The sequence below is a fragment of the Palaemon carinicauda genome, chromosome 18 (assembly GCF_036898095.1).
Source record: "Palaemon carinicauda isolate YSFRI2023 chromosome 18, ASM3689809v2, whole genome shotgun sequence".
Lineage (NCBI taxonomy): Eukaryota > Metazoa > Arthropoda > Malacostraca > Decapoda > Palaemonidae > Palaemon > Palaemon carinicauda.
In genome coordinates this window covers 68,543,486-68,560,985 of record NC_090742.1, presented here as the reverse complement: position 1 = coordinate 68,560,985, position 17,500 = coordinate 68,543,486, and the positions used below count along the sequence as shown (strand labels likewise).

The 17,500-nt window shown below is 33.3% G+C and overlaps 1 protein-coding gene across 7 annotated transcripts in view; it reads right to left on the bottom strand.

Moving 5' to 3' along the window:
• Positions 1-17,500, bottom strand: part of ATP8B (ATPase phospholipid transporting 8B) — a 753,209-nt gene that overhangs the window by 359,467 nt on the left and 376,242 nt on the right. Inside the window, exon 1 of one of the 7 annotated variants that reach the window (XM_068392497.1) lies at positions 12,885-13,081. The exons of the other annotated variants lie outside the window; for them this stretch is intronic. Within the exon in view, the coding sequence (XP_068248598.1) occupies positions 12,885-13,041 (157 nt within the window). The 5' untranslated portion in view covers positions 13,042-13,081. Of the gene's footprint in view, positions 1-12,884; positions 13,082-17,500 lie in introns of those variants that run through there. 7 annotated transcript variants of the gene reach the window in all.

Sequence of the window (17,500 nt, the reverse complement as noted above, 5' to 3'; positions counted from 1 at the left end):
ACACAGGTTCGAGTCCCGCTTAAGCTCAGTTTCTTGTAGTGTCTGCAACCTCACCATCCTTGTGCGATAAGGAAGAGGGGGTTTGGATGATCCTATAGGTCTACCTGCTAGGCCATTAGCAGCCATTCCCTGGCCCTCCATGGTCCAAGCTTGGCTGGAGAGGGGGCTTGGGCGCTGATCATATGTATGTATGGTCAGTCTCTAAGGCATTACTTTGCTAGGGCTTTGTCACTGTCCCTTACCTCTGCCATTCATGAGCGACCTTTAAATCTGACAGCTGTGGGATCCCATTCTCCTGTTTCTCTTAATCCGGTTTTATAGTCTTATCTAAAATCTGACTTATCTGGTGGCCTACTGGAAACGTTCCTGCCGGGCAATAGCCACACAGGTTCGAGTCCCACTTAAGTTCGATGGTTTCTTGTAGTGACTGCAATCTCACCATCCTTGTGCGATAAGGAAGAGGGGTTTGGGAGATCCTATAGATCTACCTGTTAGGCCATTAGCAGCCATTGCCTGGCCCTCCCTGGTCCAAGCTTGGCTGGAGGGGGGGGGGGGCCTTGGGCGATGATCATATGTATGCATGGTCAGTCTCTAAGGCATTGTTCTGCTAGGGCATTTTCACTGTCCCTTGCCTCTGCCATTCATGAGCGGCCTCTAAAACTGACAGCTGTGGGATCCCATTCTCTTGTATAAATAAGATCTCTTTGTATATGTATTACCATTACGAGTCCACCGATATCACCAATTGGACGTAAGTAGTGACTCCAATCAAGGCTTTTCATTTTTTTTTTCTTTTCTAAATTATACGATTATGATTCAAACAATTCTCAGTGTAATAATATTTTAATGTACCGTTTGCATGAACTATTAGTTTTAGAATTATACTTTGTAAATGTACTTAATTATCAAAGTAACAATTTAGTAACCATAAATGATTATGTCAAAAGAAACCTTAAATAGGGATATAAAGCGAATTTAAAGTAACAATTTAGTAGTCATAAATAATGTCAAATTTAAACTTAAATAGGGAAACCAAGAGAATTCATCAAAGTTATAATTCAGTAGCCATAAATAATGTCAAAAGAAACCTTAAATAGGGATATAAAGCGAATTTAAAGTAACAATTTAGTAGTCATAAATAATGTCAAATTTAAACTTAAATAGGGAAACCAAGAGAATTCAAAGTTATAATTTAGTAGCCATAAATAATGTCAAAAGAAACCTTAAATAGGGAAACCAAGAGAATTCATCAAAGTTATAATTTAGTAGCCATAAATAATGTCAAAAGAAACCTTAAATAGGGAAACCAAGAGGTGGCCTCAATACATACTAAATGGTGGTTACGTGTCACCTTTCGTGATTTCTACACATCGCAATCAATGTACGTCATTGTTGACGTCATGTGTGTATATGATTTGTAAACTGGTGTTAGAAGGGGCCTTGACATTTCCTGATGTAAGTAATATCACTCTACAATTGATTCCAGGCGTAAAAGCAATGGGCATTTTCACATAATGGATATTTGTCAATTTTTTTATAAATTCCGTAAAACCGACAGGAATGCAATGTTTTGGAGAGGTGACCAGCTGACCAGCTGACCAGCTGATCAGCTGACCAGCTGACCAGCTGCTCAGCAGATGTAAAGCAAGAATACACTCAAGATTTGGAAACGTAGTTAAATTCTTAAATATTCACATGGTAAGTACAATTTACAACTTTTTTCAAACACAACCATAATAATTTTTCATCAGTATCCTATTGCTCCATACAGGGGATGGCTCTAGAGAGAAAAAAACAAAACGGTTACTGCTATACTTAAATCTTCTTATTATTAATTATTAATTATTATTACTAATTATTAAGTATTAATAATCATTAATTATTAATTATTATTAGGCAATCATTATCAATTAATTATCATTAATTATCAATTATGAATGATTATTAATTATTATTAATTATTACTATTAATTATTGATTATTGTTATTATTCATTATTAATTTTTATTATAATTATTATAATTATCATTAATTATCAATTATTAATTATTATGATTATTAATTACTATAATTATTACTATCATTACTAGCTAAGCTACAATCCTAGTTGGAAAAAGCAGGATGCTATAAGCCCAAGGGCTCCAACAGGGAAAAATGGCCCAGTGAGGAAAGTAAATAAATAAACTATATGAGAAGTAATGAACAATTAAAATAAAATATTTCAAAAACAGTAACAATATTAAACAGATATCTCATATATAAACTATAAAAAGAGACTTACCCCAGCCTATAAACATAAAAAAATTTGCTGCAAGTTTGAACTTTTGAGGTTCTACAGATTCAACTACACGAATAGGAAGAGCATTCCACAACTTGGTCACAGCTGGGATAAAACTTCTAGAATATTGTTCATTATTGAACCTCATGATGAAGGAGGCATGACTATTAGAATTAACTGTATGCCTAGTATTTAAAACAGGATGGTACTGTCCGGGGAGATCTGAATGTAAAGGATGACAAAATTGTGAAAAATCTTCTCCAACATGCAAAACGAACAAATTGAACGACGGTGCCAGAGATTAATAGCTAGATCAGGAATAAGAAATTTAATAGACCGTAAGTTCCTGTCCTACAAATTAAGATGAGGGTCAGCAGCTGAAGACCAGACAGGAGAACAATACTCGAAACAAGGTAGAATGAAAAAACTTTCAGAATAGATACATCACCGAAAATCTTACAAGACTTTATCGATAAGCCAATTTTTTTGTGCAATCGGAGAAGACACAGACTAAAATATTCTCGAAAGAAAATCTGGTGTCAAGAATCACACCTAAAATTTTAAAAGACTCATACAGAGTTAACGAAACATTATCAATGCTGAGATCCGGATGTTGAGGAGCAACTGTCCTTGACCTACTTACGTTCATACTTTGAGGTTTGTTAGGATTCAACTTCATGCTCCATAATTTGCACCATGCAATAATTTTAGCTAGATTTCTCTTAAAGGATTCAGCAGACCCCGATATGCATTCAGGAAAGGGAACTGATGCAAAGAGAGTCGCATCATCTGCATATGCAACGACCCTGTTTTTCTAGGCCAAACCACATGTCACGTGTATATAGTGTAAATAGTAATGGTCCAAGAACACTACCCTGGGGAACACCAGATATCACATTCCTATACTCACTTTGGTGCCCATCAACACCACTTTGTGATCAATTACTTAAAAATTAAGTAATGATGCTTAGAAAAGACCCACCCACTCCCAACTGTTTGAGTTTGAAAACAAGGGCCTCATGATTAACACGGTCAAAGGCAGCGCTAAAATCAAGGCTAATCATACGAACGTCCTGACCACAATGAAAGGATTTTTGTACAGCATTGGAGATTGTAAGACGGGCATCACATGCTCCAAATTGCAAACTAAGGAACAAATATATTTAGACGTTTTGCCAAAAGACGTTCAAAAACTTTAGATAATATGGAAGTTACAGAAATTGGGCGGTAATCAGTTGGACTTGAGCTACCACAAACACATTTACATAGTGGAGTAACATTGACAATTCTCCAACAAGGGATAAAAGCTAGTCTTCTTGCTAACCTACGCAAAATAACAGATAACTCTGGAGCTAATAAATCTGTACTCTTTATATATATATATATATATATATAGATAGATAGATAGATAGATAGATAGATAGATATAGATATATGTATATATATATATATATATATATATAAACACCACTACTTGGATCTACACCTCCATAGGCATCAAGCATTATTATATGGTATGATTAAAACATAAAGCTCCCATGAACCTCCCCCCCCCCCAGAAAAAAAAGCTTAATGGAGAGAAAATAAAGATTTCTTGCCCAGATAAACAGTAAAAAACACACATACGTAGTTTTAATCAATTTCTCGACCGAACATTCGTGACCTATTCAACTAAACATCCGAAAAAGAATCTTAAATTGTGGCCGTCTTCCTAATCCGGAAAGTTACGTGACGTCTTAAAATTCAAGACGAGTAATCTCAACTAACTTATATACTGTCGTCGTTTTGATAGTATAGGTAAACTAACAAATTATTTCTAATTTTTATAGCCTATATATAAAAGATTTATTTCAATGTTATTATTCCTAAACTTGTAGTTTTTCCTTATTTCCTTTCCTCACTGGGCTATTTTCCCTGTTGGAACCCTTGGGCTTATAGCATCCAGCTTTTCCAACTTGGTTTGTAGCTTAGCAAGAAGTAATAATAATAATAATAATAATAATAATAATAATAATAATAATAATAATAATAAAAGGTTCAAAGCAAATTAAGCAGCGGTAAAATAACAAAATGGTGAAATCAAATTGATGAGGTACGTTGAAATATAAGTTTACAAATAATAAAAAAAAAAAAAATATTTATCAGTGAAAACTAGCATAGTACCCGTTGAAAACTTTCCATTTGCTTCATAGAAAGTCCGTTACATTTCTCTTTCTAAGAAAATTATTCCTTAACAAAGAAAACTATTGTCTCTACAGAAAACGTACCCAAATTGGAGGGTAAACTACCGTAGAATACACATGCGCCATTTCGATCGACGAGGATATGTAAAGGACACAACAAACAGACAATCATTTGTGTATGAGAGAGAGAGAGAGAGAGAGAGAGAGAAAGAGAGAGAGAGAGAGAGAGAGAGAGAGAGAAAGAGAGAGAGAGAGAGATAAAATGTAATAATTGAAGGAAATCTAGTCTGGTGAGTATTATTATTATTATTATTATTATTATTAAATATATTATCATTATTAGTATTATTATTATTATCATTATTACTAGCTAAGCTACACCCCTAGTTGGAAAAGCAAGATGCTATAAGGCCTAGGGCTTACCCCAGTGAGGAAAGGAAATAAATAAACTATATGAGAAGTAATGAACATTTAAAATACTTTAAGAACGGTAACAACAATAAAAACTCATCTTTCATATAAACAATAAAAAAAGAGCCATATCGAGAAACCATTATATACAAAACATTTTGTATATTGACAAAGGTTTTTAGTAAGAAAAACCTCTCTTTATCAACAGCAAGTATCGCTTTCACTTGCATGATATAGCACGAGATATCTCAAGGAAGACTTAAAACTAGCCAGGCCTTCTCCATCATGAGGCTCAATACTACACAGTATTCTAGAAGTTTTATTGCAGCTGTTACCAAGTTGTGGAATGATCTTCCTAATCGGGTAGTTGAATCAGTAGAACTTCAAAAGTTCAAAGTTGGAGCAAATGTTTTTATGTTGACCCGGCTGACATGAGTCTTCTTATAGTTTACATATGACATATCTGTTTTTGACGTTGTTAATAGTTTATATAGGACATATCTGTTTTGACGCTGTTACTGTTTTAGAATGATCTATTGTTAATTTATTCTCATCATTTAGTTATTTCCTTATTTCCTTTCCTCACTGGGCTATTTTTCCTTATTGGAGCCCTTGGGCTTATAGCATCTTGCTTTTCCAACTAGGGTTGTAGCTTGGCTAGTAATAATAATAATAATAATAATAATAATAATAATAATAATACTGGTGATCATGAACAAGGAATAATCTTGGTCAATAAAATTAAATAAATGGTAAAATAAGTAAAAATAAGAATCAATTAGCGAGAGAAAAAAAAATTATATAAAATGTAATTGAAAGAAGTCTGGTCTGGTGAATATAAAATGAATTATAGAGCAAGAATTAAATATATAAACATTGTAATTCGAAAGAGCTTTTGAAATAAAAACTTTTTAACACTGACTGACTTGACAGTTTGGAAAAACACAAAACCTTTAAACTAAAACAATAATAAAGTTATTAACGTTACTCATTACTATTCTTACGCACTTCAATTGTTTAAATTTCCATTCTTTATTATAGATCCGTTCAATAAAGCATAAATACCACTAGAATTCACAACAAATTTGGAATTTCACAGAACTGATTCATAGCTTATGTACAAAATAAAGTAACTGGCACATTAAATGTAAAGTACTTAGTTTCGTCAATAAATCTTTTATGAAAATACACGCCTGGTTTTGAATAATACGATAAACTTAAAATTTATCGTCGAATTAATCATTTTTTTTATTTTCTTTATCTCTTTCTCTAACTTCACGATTATTCCAATAACATTTTCGGTGATAATAACATCTAAGAAGACTTTTTATTTTTTTTACAAAAAAAAAAAAAAAGATTCCAATATTTCAGAGAATCTCTCTCTCTCTCTCTCTCTCTCTCTCTCTCTCTCCTCTCTCTCTCTCTCTCTCTCTCCCTCTCTCTCTCTCTCTCTCTCTAACGAATCGACAGCAATCCGTGTAATCAGTAATCAACTCTTGTTATTATTATTATTATTATTATTATTATTATTATTATTATTATTATTATTATTATTATTATTATTATTATTTATCATTATCATTATTATTATTATGAGATAAAGTTTTCAATCAAGCTTAATATAGACTGGATTGTCCATCAGATAAATAATATCACCAAATGAACGCTTAATTCCATCTACGGCTACACTATGGAATCATCTGGCATTCTTCAATTTCACAATGGGTCCCACTTATAAAATTTTGTCAATTACTTTTCTAACTATGAAAAAGAAATTAAATATAGCGTTTATTTCTATTTCCAATTAATTCGATGTATGAAGGTATAAAGTTTTATAGACGGTAGGTCTTTTAATATTAAATATAGAGATGATACTTGATGAGATAACTCATTTTAACATGTGCTAACAAACAAAATGTACACAATAATGCGATGCCATGTATGTATGTATGTATGTATGTATGTATGAGTATGAATGAGGCGTATCTCCCTTTCACAATGAATAACTACAAAAGATCATTCACATGTAAGTTAAATAGCCTGAATATTTCTCAACTAGTACACGCGGACCCGTCAAAGATGATGGCTAAATATTTATAGAAAGATATGCACACATACACACCCCAGGGTAAGACTACTCCTCTCCCTCATACCCAAGGGACGGGAAGAGCTGACCGTGTTCGGAATATCATTATCATCATCATCATCATCCTACGCCTATTGACGCAAAGGGCCTCGGTTAGATTTCGCCAGTCGTCTCTATCTTGAGCTTTTAACTAAATACCTCTCCGTTCATCATCTCCTACTCCACGCTTCATAGTTCTCAAACATGTAGGCCTGGGTCTTCTTACTCTTCTAGCGCCTTGTGGAGCCTAGCTAAAAGTTTGGAGAACTAATCTCTCTTGGGAAGTGCGAAGAGCATGCCCAAACCATCTCCATCTACCCCTAATCAGGATAGGAATATATATATATATATATATATATATATATATATATATATATATATTTGTATATATATATTACATACACATATATATAAATATATATATATATATATATATATATATATATATATATATATATATATATTATATAGCCTATATTTGCATGTATTAGGGCCTAAGACATGCCTATATACGCAATAATTCTATTTATGAGAGAGAGAGAGAGAGAGAGAGAGAGAGAGAGAGAGAGAGAGAGAGAGAGAGTCTAATAATTCCTACGAACACGACAACCCAATAAAATATACGAGACAGCAATAATTATATACAATAGTCAAATCAGCTTTCATAATAATTTCAATGTAACCAAACCTTCCTTGTATTAAAAATAACAAATAGAAGTGATTTCCTCCTCCTCCTCCTCCTCCTCCTCCTCCTCCTCCTCCTCCTCCTCCTCCTCCTCCTCCTCCTCCTCCTCTTTCTTCTTCTTCTTCTTCTTCTTCTTCTTAGATGAAGGGCAATAGGTCTCGTGACTCCAAAACCTCATCTCCATTCACAATGATCCGACCAATCGACCAAGAAGCACGCTAGATAGGGGGGGGGGGGGTAAAGGCAGGGGAAGGAGAGAAGGGAGAGGGGGGGGGTCAAGTGAGGAGCAGGATGGGAGGGGAGGGGGTTAGTTCAAGGGGAAGAGCTAGATGCAGTATCGTGCATGCCGGCCTTATCAATCTATGATACGGTATCCGTGTACCTTTTGTCTTTTATGACTTTCGTTTTAAGTACTTCGGTTCCATCAATTTATTTATTCTTTTCTATTATTCGTCGATGTTTGTTTGTTTCTTCACTCGGTTACATGTTTACCTTCCAACTGATTCACAGAGATTAAGTGTTTCCATTACCAGGGAATGCGATTTCTAAACATATTCAGATACTTAAAAAAACTATTTGAATATCTTTTTTATGATACTTTCTAGTTTCTTTAAAATGTTCAAGGTTATTTTAAGACAATGTAGTCAACGGCATTGAAAAAATAAAATGTTGGTAGCAATATCATTCGTGATGTACATCTAGGTATGTACAACGCAAATTATTTTCCCTTAAGACAGGTAATAATTGACTTAAAATTCAAAAGATTTACTTTTCAATAACAGTTAATTCTATCAGTCATACCTTCATCATATGGCTTAACATTAAACAGTGTTTTAGAAGTTTTATTCCACATTTTACCAGCTTTTGGAATGATCCTAATCTGGTGTTGACATGTGGAACTTGAGAAGTTCAAACTTGCACCGAATGTTTTTATGTTGAACAGGCTGACATAAGTCTCTCTAGAAAGTCTACATATGACAGGTCTATTTCAACGTTGATGACGATCCTAAGATGTTTTTTATTCATTATGCGTTGCTTCTCGTGTAGTTTATTCATTTCCTTATTTCCTTTCTTCACTAAGCTATTTTCCCTGTTGGAACCCTTTGGCTTATAGTATAACGCTTTTCCAACTAGGGTTGTAGCTTATCTAATAATAACCAAAACAACAACAACAACAACAACAACAACAACAACAACAATAATAATAATAATAATAATAATAATAATAATTCATAAGTATACACGAGATTACTCTTTTGGAAAAGTATCACAAAGGGAATGTTAAGATCACCATAATGAATATGAATTAATATTTACGAAACAGCCAAGTATAATCAAAATATTTAAGTTATTGCCCATATATTTCAGGTAAAAAGTTATAATAATATCTATTTCGACTTTCCGAACTTGTGGCGACACAAGAGTCCATAACGAATTGAATATTATCTCTACGTCAAAACATACATAGCTGTTGAACATACACGCTGACCATACATAGCTGTTGAACATACACGCTGACCATACATAGCTGTTGAACATACACGCTGACCATACATAGCTGTTGAACATACACGCTGGCAGGCTGTCTAGTTGAAGTAATTATTCTATTTCAATTCTGATTCGTTGTATTGGCAGTATGGTTGATATTATGGCTTCTCTCCTCGGTCGGAGAATCTCCAGTTAATTCTCGGATAATCGCCTTGAAAACTGTTAATAGTAGTAGTAGTAAGTAGTAGTAGTAGTAGTAGTAGTAGTAGTAGTAGTAGTAGTAGTAGTAGTAGAGGTATGCCTTACCCTCTGCGTGTGAACTTTTGATGTTGTCCACGTGATTATTATGAACAATGTGCAGACATTTATTTTAATAAAGATCTAAATGAATTTTGCGAAGGAAGCTTCTAGAATATGTGATTTTTATTCAAAGAGAGAGAGAGAGAGAGAGAGAGAGAGAGAGAGAGAGAGAATGATGAATAACACTTATATATCACAAAATTATACAACAAACGTATGCATATAAACACAAGAAAATGCAACACGAATAATAACTAAGTTTACTACAATTCTATCAGAATTTAACATCACTACTATTAAACCATTCCAAATTTTTACAATGTAACGCATAAAAGATCTCTGTTCCTGGAAAAATAAATGACAACATAGAACCTATGGTCCATTACTTTTAGCGATGCAGATTTGCACCGACTCGCAGTGGTGCCCTTCTAGCTCGGAAAAGTTTCCTTATCGCTGATTGGTTGGACGAGATAATTCTAACCAATCAGCGATCAGGAAACGTTTCCGAGCTAAAAGGGCACCGCTGCGAGTCGGTGCAAAACTGCCTCGATAAAAGAAATGGACTATAGCTAAATGTTGAGTCCCTTTCCGAGTGGGGGATACCTTATCGTGGTGATGGGGTTTGCCAATCGCTATGATCATCGAAGCTGTACTAAAGTCAATTTTTTTTAGTGAGGCAGATTTGCATCGACACGCAAGGGTGCCCTTTTATCTCGGAAGTTTCCTAATAGCTGATTGGTCGGAGGTATTTTTGTCGTAATACTACCGACCAATCGGCTATCACGAAACTTGTCCGAGCTAAAAGGGCACCCCTGCGCGTCGGTGCAAATCTGCCTCACTAAAAAAATTGACTATAGTCAGGGCCGCCCTTAGTGGATTGCTTTGCTATGAGCGATCAAACTAAAGTCTCCCATCATCACCAATCCGCAGTGGCCAGCGTGTTATGAATTGTCAAACCCCAGATATAAATAAGGACATGCCTGAGGCCTTTGTCCTGCAGTGGACTAGAAACAGCTGTATTTGATGTTGTTGTCGTCGTTGTTGTTGTTGTGGAATGCTGACGCAGGTGGCCAAATAAAAAGGTTATAAGTGCACGAGATGGCATTCACTGAAACTTGAAACAGGTTTCCCTCATTTGCAAGCAAACTGGTGATAATATCATTTGCAAAGATAAGAGAACTGGCTTATTTAGTGAAATAATAATAATAACAATAATAATGATAATAATAATAATAATAATAATAATGACTCCAGAGTTGGAGGAGAGAGAGAGAGAGAGAGAGAGAGAGAGAGAGAGAGAGAGAGAGAGAGAGAGAGAGAGAGAGAGAGAGAATGTAATAATTGAAGGAAATCTAGTCTGGTGAATATTATTATTATTATTATCATTATTATTATTATTATTATTATTATTAATAATAATAATAATAGAAATAAGAAGGATATAGGATATGCCAGTGGAAATTGTACCCACAATCATAGGAGCACTAGGCACGATCCCAAGATCCTTGAAAAGGAATCTAGAGAAACTAGAGGCTGAAGTAGCTCCAGGACTCATGCAGAGGAGTGTGATCCTAGAAACGGCGCTCATAATAAGAAAAGCGATGGACTCCTAAGGAGGCAGGATGCAACCCGGAACCCTACACTATAAAAAATCCCCAGTTGAAAAGACTGTGATAGAGAAAAATAAATAAATAAATAAATACATAAATAATAATAATAATAATAATAATAATAATAATAATAATATTAAAAACAGTAATAACAATAATAATAATAATAATAATAATAATAATAATAATAATAATAAAAACAGTAATGATACTACTACTACTACTACTACTACTACTACTACTAATAATAATAATAATAACAACAATAATAATAATAAGATTAAAAAGAGTAATAATAATAATAATAATAATAATAATAAAAATAATAATAATAATAATAATAATAATAATAATGTGCAGACTCCAAAACAGCCCATGGGGGAAAAGTGAGAGACGATCTTTTTTCCAATAACGTTTTGAATGGTTTCACTAAACTAAGACGAGGATTACCTCGTCGAGGCCCCACCCCCGCCCCCCTCTTGTTTTGATGGCGTACAAGTGTTATGGCGAAGATACACACTCACGTCAGATTTCCTTCTCTATCTCTTTCTCCCTCTACCGCAGCTGCGACCCGCAATGGTTGGTTAACAGCCAAGTACCTAATTTGCTTCTTAGGTTAACTGAGGATAATTCTGATCCGTCTAGCCCTGTTAGAGACTCGAACGCGGCAGCATAGCCATGCCAGCTAAGCGCGCAACCGAAAGTGCAGAGAGAGAGAGAGAGAGAGAGAGAGAGAGAGAGAGAGAGAGAGAGAACGCTATCTTCTTACATTAGATGTATTGTACTCTTCTTGCATTCGATATATTGTAATGCAAATATTTACATATTTTTCTCCTAGTCCCAGGATTAAGAACAACCACAAATATTAAAGGAGCAATTTATTAAAAAGCTAAAAGGGTAAATTTTCTTCTTTACTTCAAGCGTAGGCTTAATAATGTGCGTTAATCTATTACTGGGAAAATGAAAAGTGGCACACTTAATTACAAACTATAATTAGATTTATTATGTTGTACACAAAGAACAATATGTTGAATATTTTTATCCTAAGAAAAGGGAATCTGGATTTTCTGTTTAGCTATTCCTGTAAAAACACAAAAACTCAATACGACTATCTATGGAATGAAATGAATAAAAAAAAAAATTATTTTCCAAGACTGCAACAACAATGAAAACCCTGATAACTTTTGAATAAAAATTATCTCAAGGGACAAATAATATTCAAATGTAACAACTACAAAGATATAAATGATGCAACTTAAAAATACAATGAAAAACAATAAACCACAGAGCTACTAAAGAATTTCAAATAGATATACCTCTATATAACGAATAATTTGTCTATGGAAACTACAAAAAGACAAATATATCAAATCGATTTGTTTACCTGTAGGATTTCATAATGAAATTACATCTACTAATGACCACCTTACCTGAAAAGACCACAAAACTACATAAAAATTCAAAGAGATATACCTCTATATAACGACCCATTTGTCTGTAGAAACTACAGAAAGACAAATATATCAAATCGATTTGTTTACCTGTAGAATTTCAGAATGAAATTAGATCTACTAATGACCACCTTACCTGAAAAGACCACAAAACTACATAAAAATTCAAAGAGATATACCTCTATATAACGACTTATTTATCTATGGAAACTACAAAAAGACAAATATATCAAATCGATTTGTTTACCTGTAAGATTTCATAATGAAATTAGATCTACTAATGAAAACCTTACCTGAAAAGACTCCACCCATACAACTCTTTCACATCAAATGAAATTTCACGACTAACTTACCTGGCTTATTAAACAAGCGGTAGGCTCTGATGAAGGGCCGGCTCATGGCGTAGGCCACGATGCACAGGAAAAGGACAAGGATGGAGAGGAGGATGTAGGGCGGGCATCTTAAGTGGTTCAGGTCTTCCTGGAACCACCTCACCCATACATCCAGCATAGATCTTGGGAGATGTATGGCACCTCCTCCCACTTCAATTTTCTATTCTTTTATAAGTTTAACTTTTCTTAAAGACAGTAGTAGGGTTTCACTCTGCGGATCCTTCCGTCATTGGAAGGATGACCAGTCTTTGTTCGTGCCCTTCATCCCGGGACGTGGATAGTAGTTGCGAGGGTATTACTTTTCCGTCCGCACTGGCTAGGGTATTACTTTTCTGTCCGCACTAGCTAAGGTATTACTTTTCCGTCCGCACTGTCCGGTAACTAGTTTTCTGTCTGCCTCTAAGATGTTTTACGGGCTGCAAGATTGCTAGAGCATTTGTCAGGCAATCTACAACAAAAACAACGTCTCCAAGACACGCAAGGGGATTTTGGTTGGCTAGCTCGCACTCTGTTCAATTTGATGCATACGATGTCCTCCTAGAGAGGAGTGCAGCCCATCTCGAAAAACTGTCTTTTCTTCTTTTACAATCTTTACTCAAAGAAGACAGATCCTCTGGCACCGTAATCTTAGCAGCCAATCAAGCCTTCTTTTTTTTATGAATCAAAAGTCTTTTATTTACATTAATAAATCCTAATAGCCTATATTATTTCAAGCTTTTGCTTAGTTTTGATTTCCAACGATGGTTTAAATTTTTTAAATTTTGATTTTTCTTATCCAAGATATGATCACTGTCAAGGAGACATTAGAAGTGAATATGTTGTCAACCTGTCATTGCCGATTTCTATGACAAAATATCAACATTGGCAACACTGCTTGTAAAATTTAACTTTAAATTCCTACAATATATTCCATAAGAAAACAGAGAGAACATGTAATAAATCGCAATGAAGTTTTTCTTAAAAAAGAGTTCGATATATATATATATATATATATACACATGCACACATACACAAGGCACTGGAAGAGTTGGAAGACCCCAGGCCTACATGGCTGAGGACTATGAAGTGTGAAGTAGGAGATAACGAATGGAGATGTATTGATTTAGAAGCTCAAGATAAGAGACAACTGGCGAAATCTAACCAAGGCCCTTTGTGTCAATAGAAGTAAGAGATGATTACACATATATGTATACATATATATACACACATATATATATATATATATGTGTGTGTATGTATATACATACATATGAATGAAAGATTGACTATATAGAGAACAGTATCTTACCCGATATTTATTCATCTATGAAAAAAAAATATACTTCAGTACTTTATCTTGTCTCTTTACAAAAGGTTCTTTGGATAATACATTATTTAATTATTTTTTTTTTAAGTAATTAAGCTGTTTAATACTTGAATTTCATAAATTTTTAATGAAACGTTACTAGCGAGGTCACTAAATTACAAAAGAGAAATTTTAAAGATTAAAAATTATTGAATATTGTTGATCATTATTATCAAATTGACTACATGAATTAAACGTGGTTCAAATATATTAAATTACAGACTTCTCAGCGAAATGAAAAAGCAACATCTCTAAAATATATATATATATATATATATACATATTTATATATATATATATATATATATAGCCAGAAAGAAAAAACACTTGGGAATGTGAAATGTTAAAATAAGTAATTATTTAAGACAAATACCATTGCTGTTCACATTACCTCAGCACAATCATGAGCTTCATTGTAGGGCTTCCACTCACCTATTACATAACAGAGAGAGAGAGAGAGAGAGAGAGAGAGAGAGTACCTATCCACCTTGCTCCCTGTACGAGAATATATATCTCCTCTAAGAAAAAGGGCAAGTGTGTAGCTATACTATACATATATATATATATATATATATATAAAATTATAAATGCATATCCATATAATTATAAATACATATACATTTATATATGTACATGTATATGTATGTATGTATGTATGTATATGTATATACATATATATATATATATATATATGTATGTATGTATGTATATGTATATACATATATATATATATATATGTATGTATGTATGTATGTATATATATATATATATATATATACACACATATACTGTATATACAGTATATATATATATATATATATTTCCGGTCACATTCAGCTCTCCTGTCTCTCGGGTAGGTGGGAGAGAGAGTAGTCATACCCTGGTGAGTGGGATACGTGTGCATGCATATCTATCTATCTAAATATTTAGCCGCCATTTTTATGACGAGTCATGTACATTAGTGATATATATATATATATATATATATATACACACACTCACACACATACACAAGGGCATCACATCCATTAGCACAGTCACGATTACATTATTACAACATTTTTTGGTTCTAAAACATTTTTACCATGTATGTCTGCGTATAATGAACATAAATAATAAACATTTCTATTGATCTGTCGGAAACATCATCATGGCAAGTGCTTGTGATGGATAAAAGTAAAAAATGTTTATTAAAGCTTATTAAAGTTGATAATGTTGTCAATATCTGTCATAACAAACTTGGGATCATGATTACATATTTGATCAGGAATCACTCTCGTCTACAAATTCCTATTTTCCCTAGGAAAAATCTCCTATCTTCCCTTAGAATCATTTACTATCTTCCCTTGGAATTATTTATCTTCCCTTAGAATCATTTACTATCTTCCCTTGGAATCATTTCTTATCTTCCCCTTGAAATCATGTCCCATCTTCCCTTAAAATTCTTTCCCAACTTTTCTTAAAATATTTCCTATCTTCCCTTGGAATCAGTTTCCTATCTTCCCTTAGAATCAGTTTCCTATCTTCCCTTGGAATCATTTCATATCTTCCCATAGAATCATATCCTATCTTCCCTTAGAATGTTTCCTATCTTCCCTTAGAATGTTTCCTATCATAATTTAAAATTATTTCCCATCTTTCCTTAAAATCATTTCCTATCTTCCTTTAGAATCTTTCCCATCTTCCCTTAGAATCATTTCCTATCTTCCCTAAGAAACATCAGGGTCACGATCGCCCTGTTCCTACTCGGCGACATGTATCACTGGGAAGATAAGCGATGATAACCACAAAGAGTATAAGCTGTGAAACCACCAGTCAAGTAATAATATCATTTACTTTTATATATAATTCAAAAAAAAAATTATTCTTTATTTCGGTTGAATATCTCATTCAATATTCCTTCTATTATTATTATTATTATTATTATTATTATTATTATTATTATTACTTGCTAAGCTACAACCCTAGTTGGAAAAGCAGAATGCTATAAGCCCAGGGGCTCCAACAGGGGAAAATAGCCTAGTGAGGAAAGGATACAAGGAAAAATAAAACATTTTAAGAACAGTAACATTAAAATAAATACCTCCTATATAAACTATAAAAACTTTTAACAAAACAAGAGGAAGAGAAATAAGACAGAATAGAGTGCCCGAGTATACCCTCAAGCAAGAGAACTCTAACCCAAGACAGTGGAAGACCATTGTACAGAGGCTATGGCACTATTTTGAGAGTAAATGAAGCGAACTTTAGCAATAGCATGACGTGGTTATTGCAACTACTACTTATGAAGCGGCCACTTGGTATCCCAGTAAAGAAAGTCTATTTCAATCATACCATTCATAACAAAAAAAAAAAAAAGGGTCAAAATGCACAAGAAAGCGGTTACCAGCACAATTTCTTCTATAAAGAAATATATAATGCTGTACTGACATTATTTTTTATATTTTTAAATAATCACAACTTTAAAATTCCATTCAACATTTACGAGAATCTTCTCTATATAATGAAGAGAAAGCTGCAGTTTGTATGTATGTATGTATGTATGTATGTATGTATGTATATATAAATACATACATACATACATACATACATACATATATATATATATATATATATACATATATATATAACTTTGTCTTTTGCTTCCTTTTATCATTTAGACAATAATCATAACTTTTTCAATCTTTCCTCTTCCAATTTTAACTTCCATTTCTGACCCATTTTCCTTCCTTATCTTGCAAAGATTTATTTCAGTCTAAGGTCCTCTTTTTCAAAGTCTTCTCCAATCTTTCATCTTGAATATTTTCTATTGCCAGTACGTTCTTGCATTACTTTTACCTTCCATTTATGGCTCTTTTTTTTATTATTTTGCAAAGATTTCTTTCAGCGTAAGCTGTTTTTATCTTAAACCTCCATCAAATCTTTCGTCTTATTTTCTATTTTCTCTTTTATATTTTCAGTATGTTCTTGCATTGCTTTTTACCTTCCATTTCTGGCTCTTTTCTTTCCTTATTCTGTAAAGATTTCATTCACTCTTTTTTCAAATTCTCTTTCCAATATTTTCGCCTCCTTTCTTATTTATTCCAGTATCTTCTTGCATTAATTTTGACCTTCCATTTCTGACTTTTTCTTTCCTTATTTCATAAGATTTCTCTTAGTCTCAAGCTTCTCTTTTTCAAAATCTCTCAAATCTTTGGTCTAGGATATTTTCTATCCTTTCTACCTTATTTCC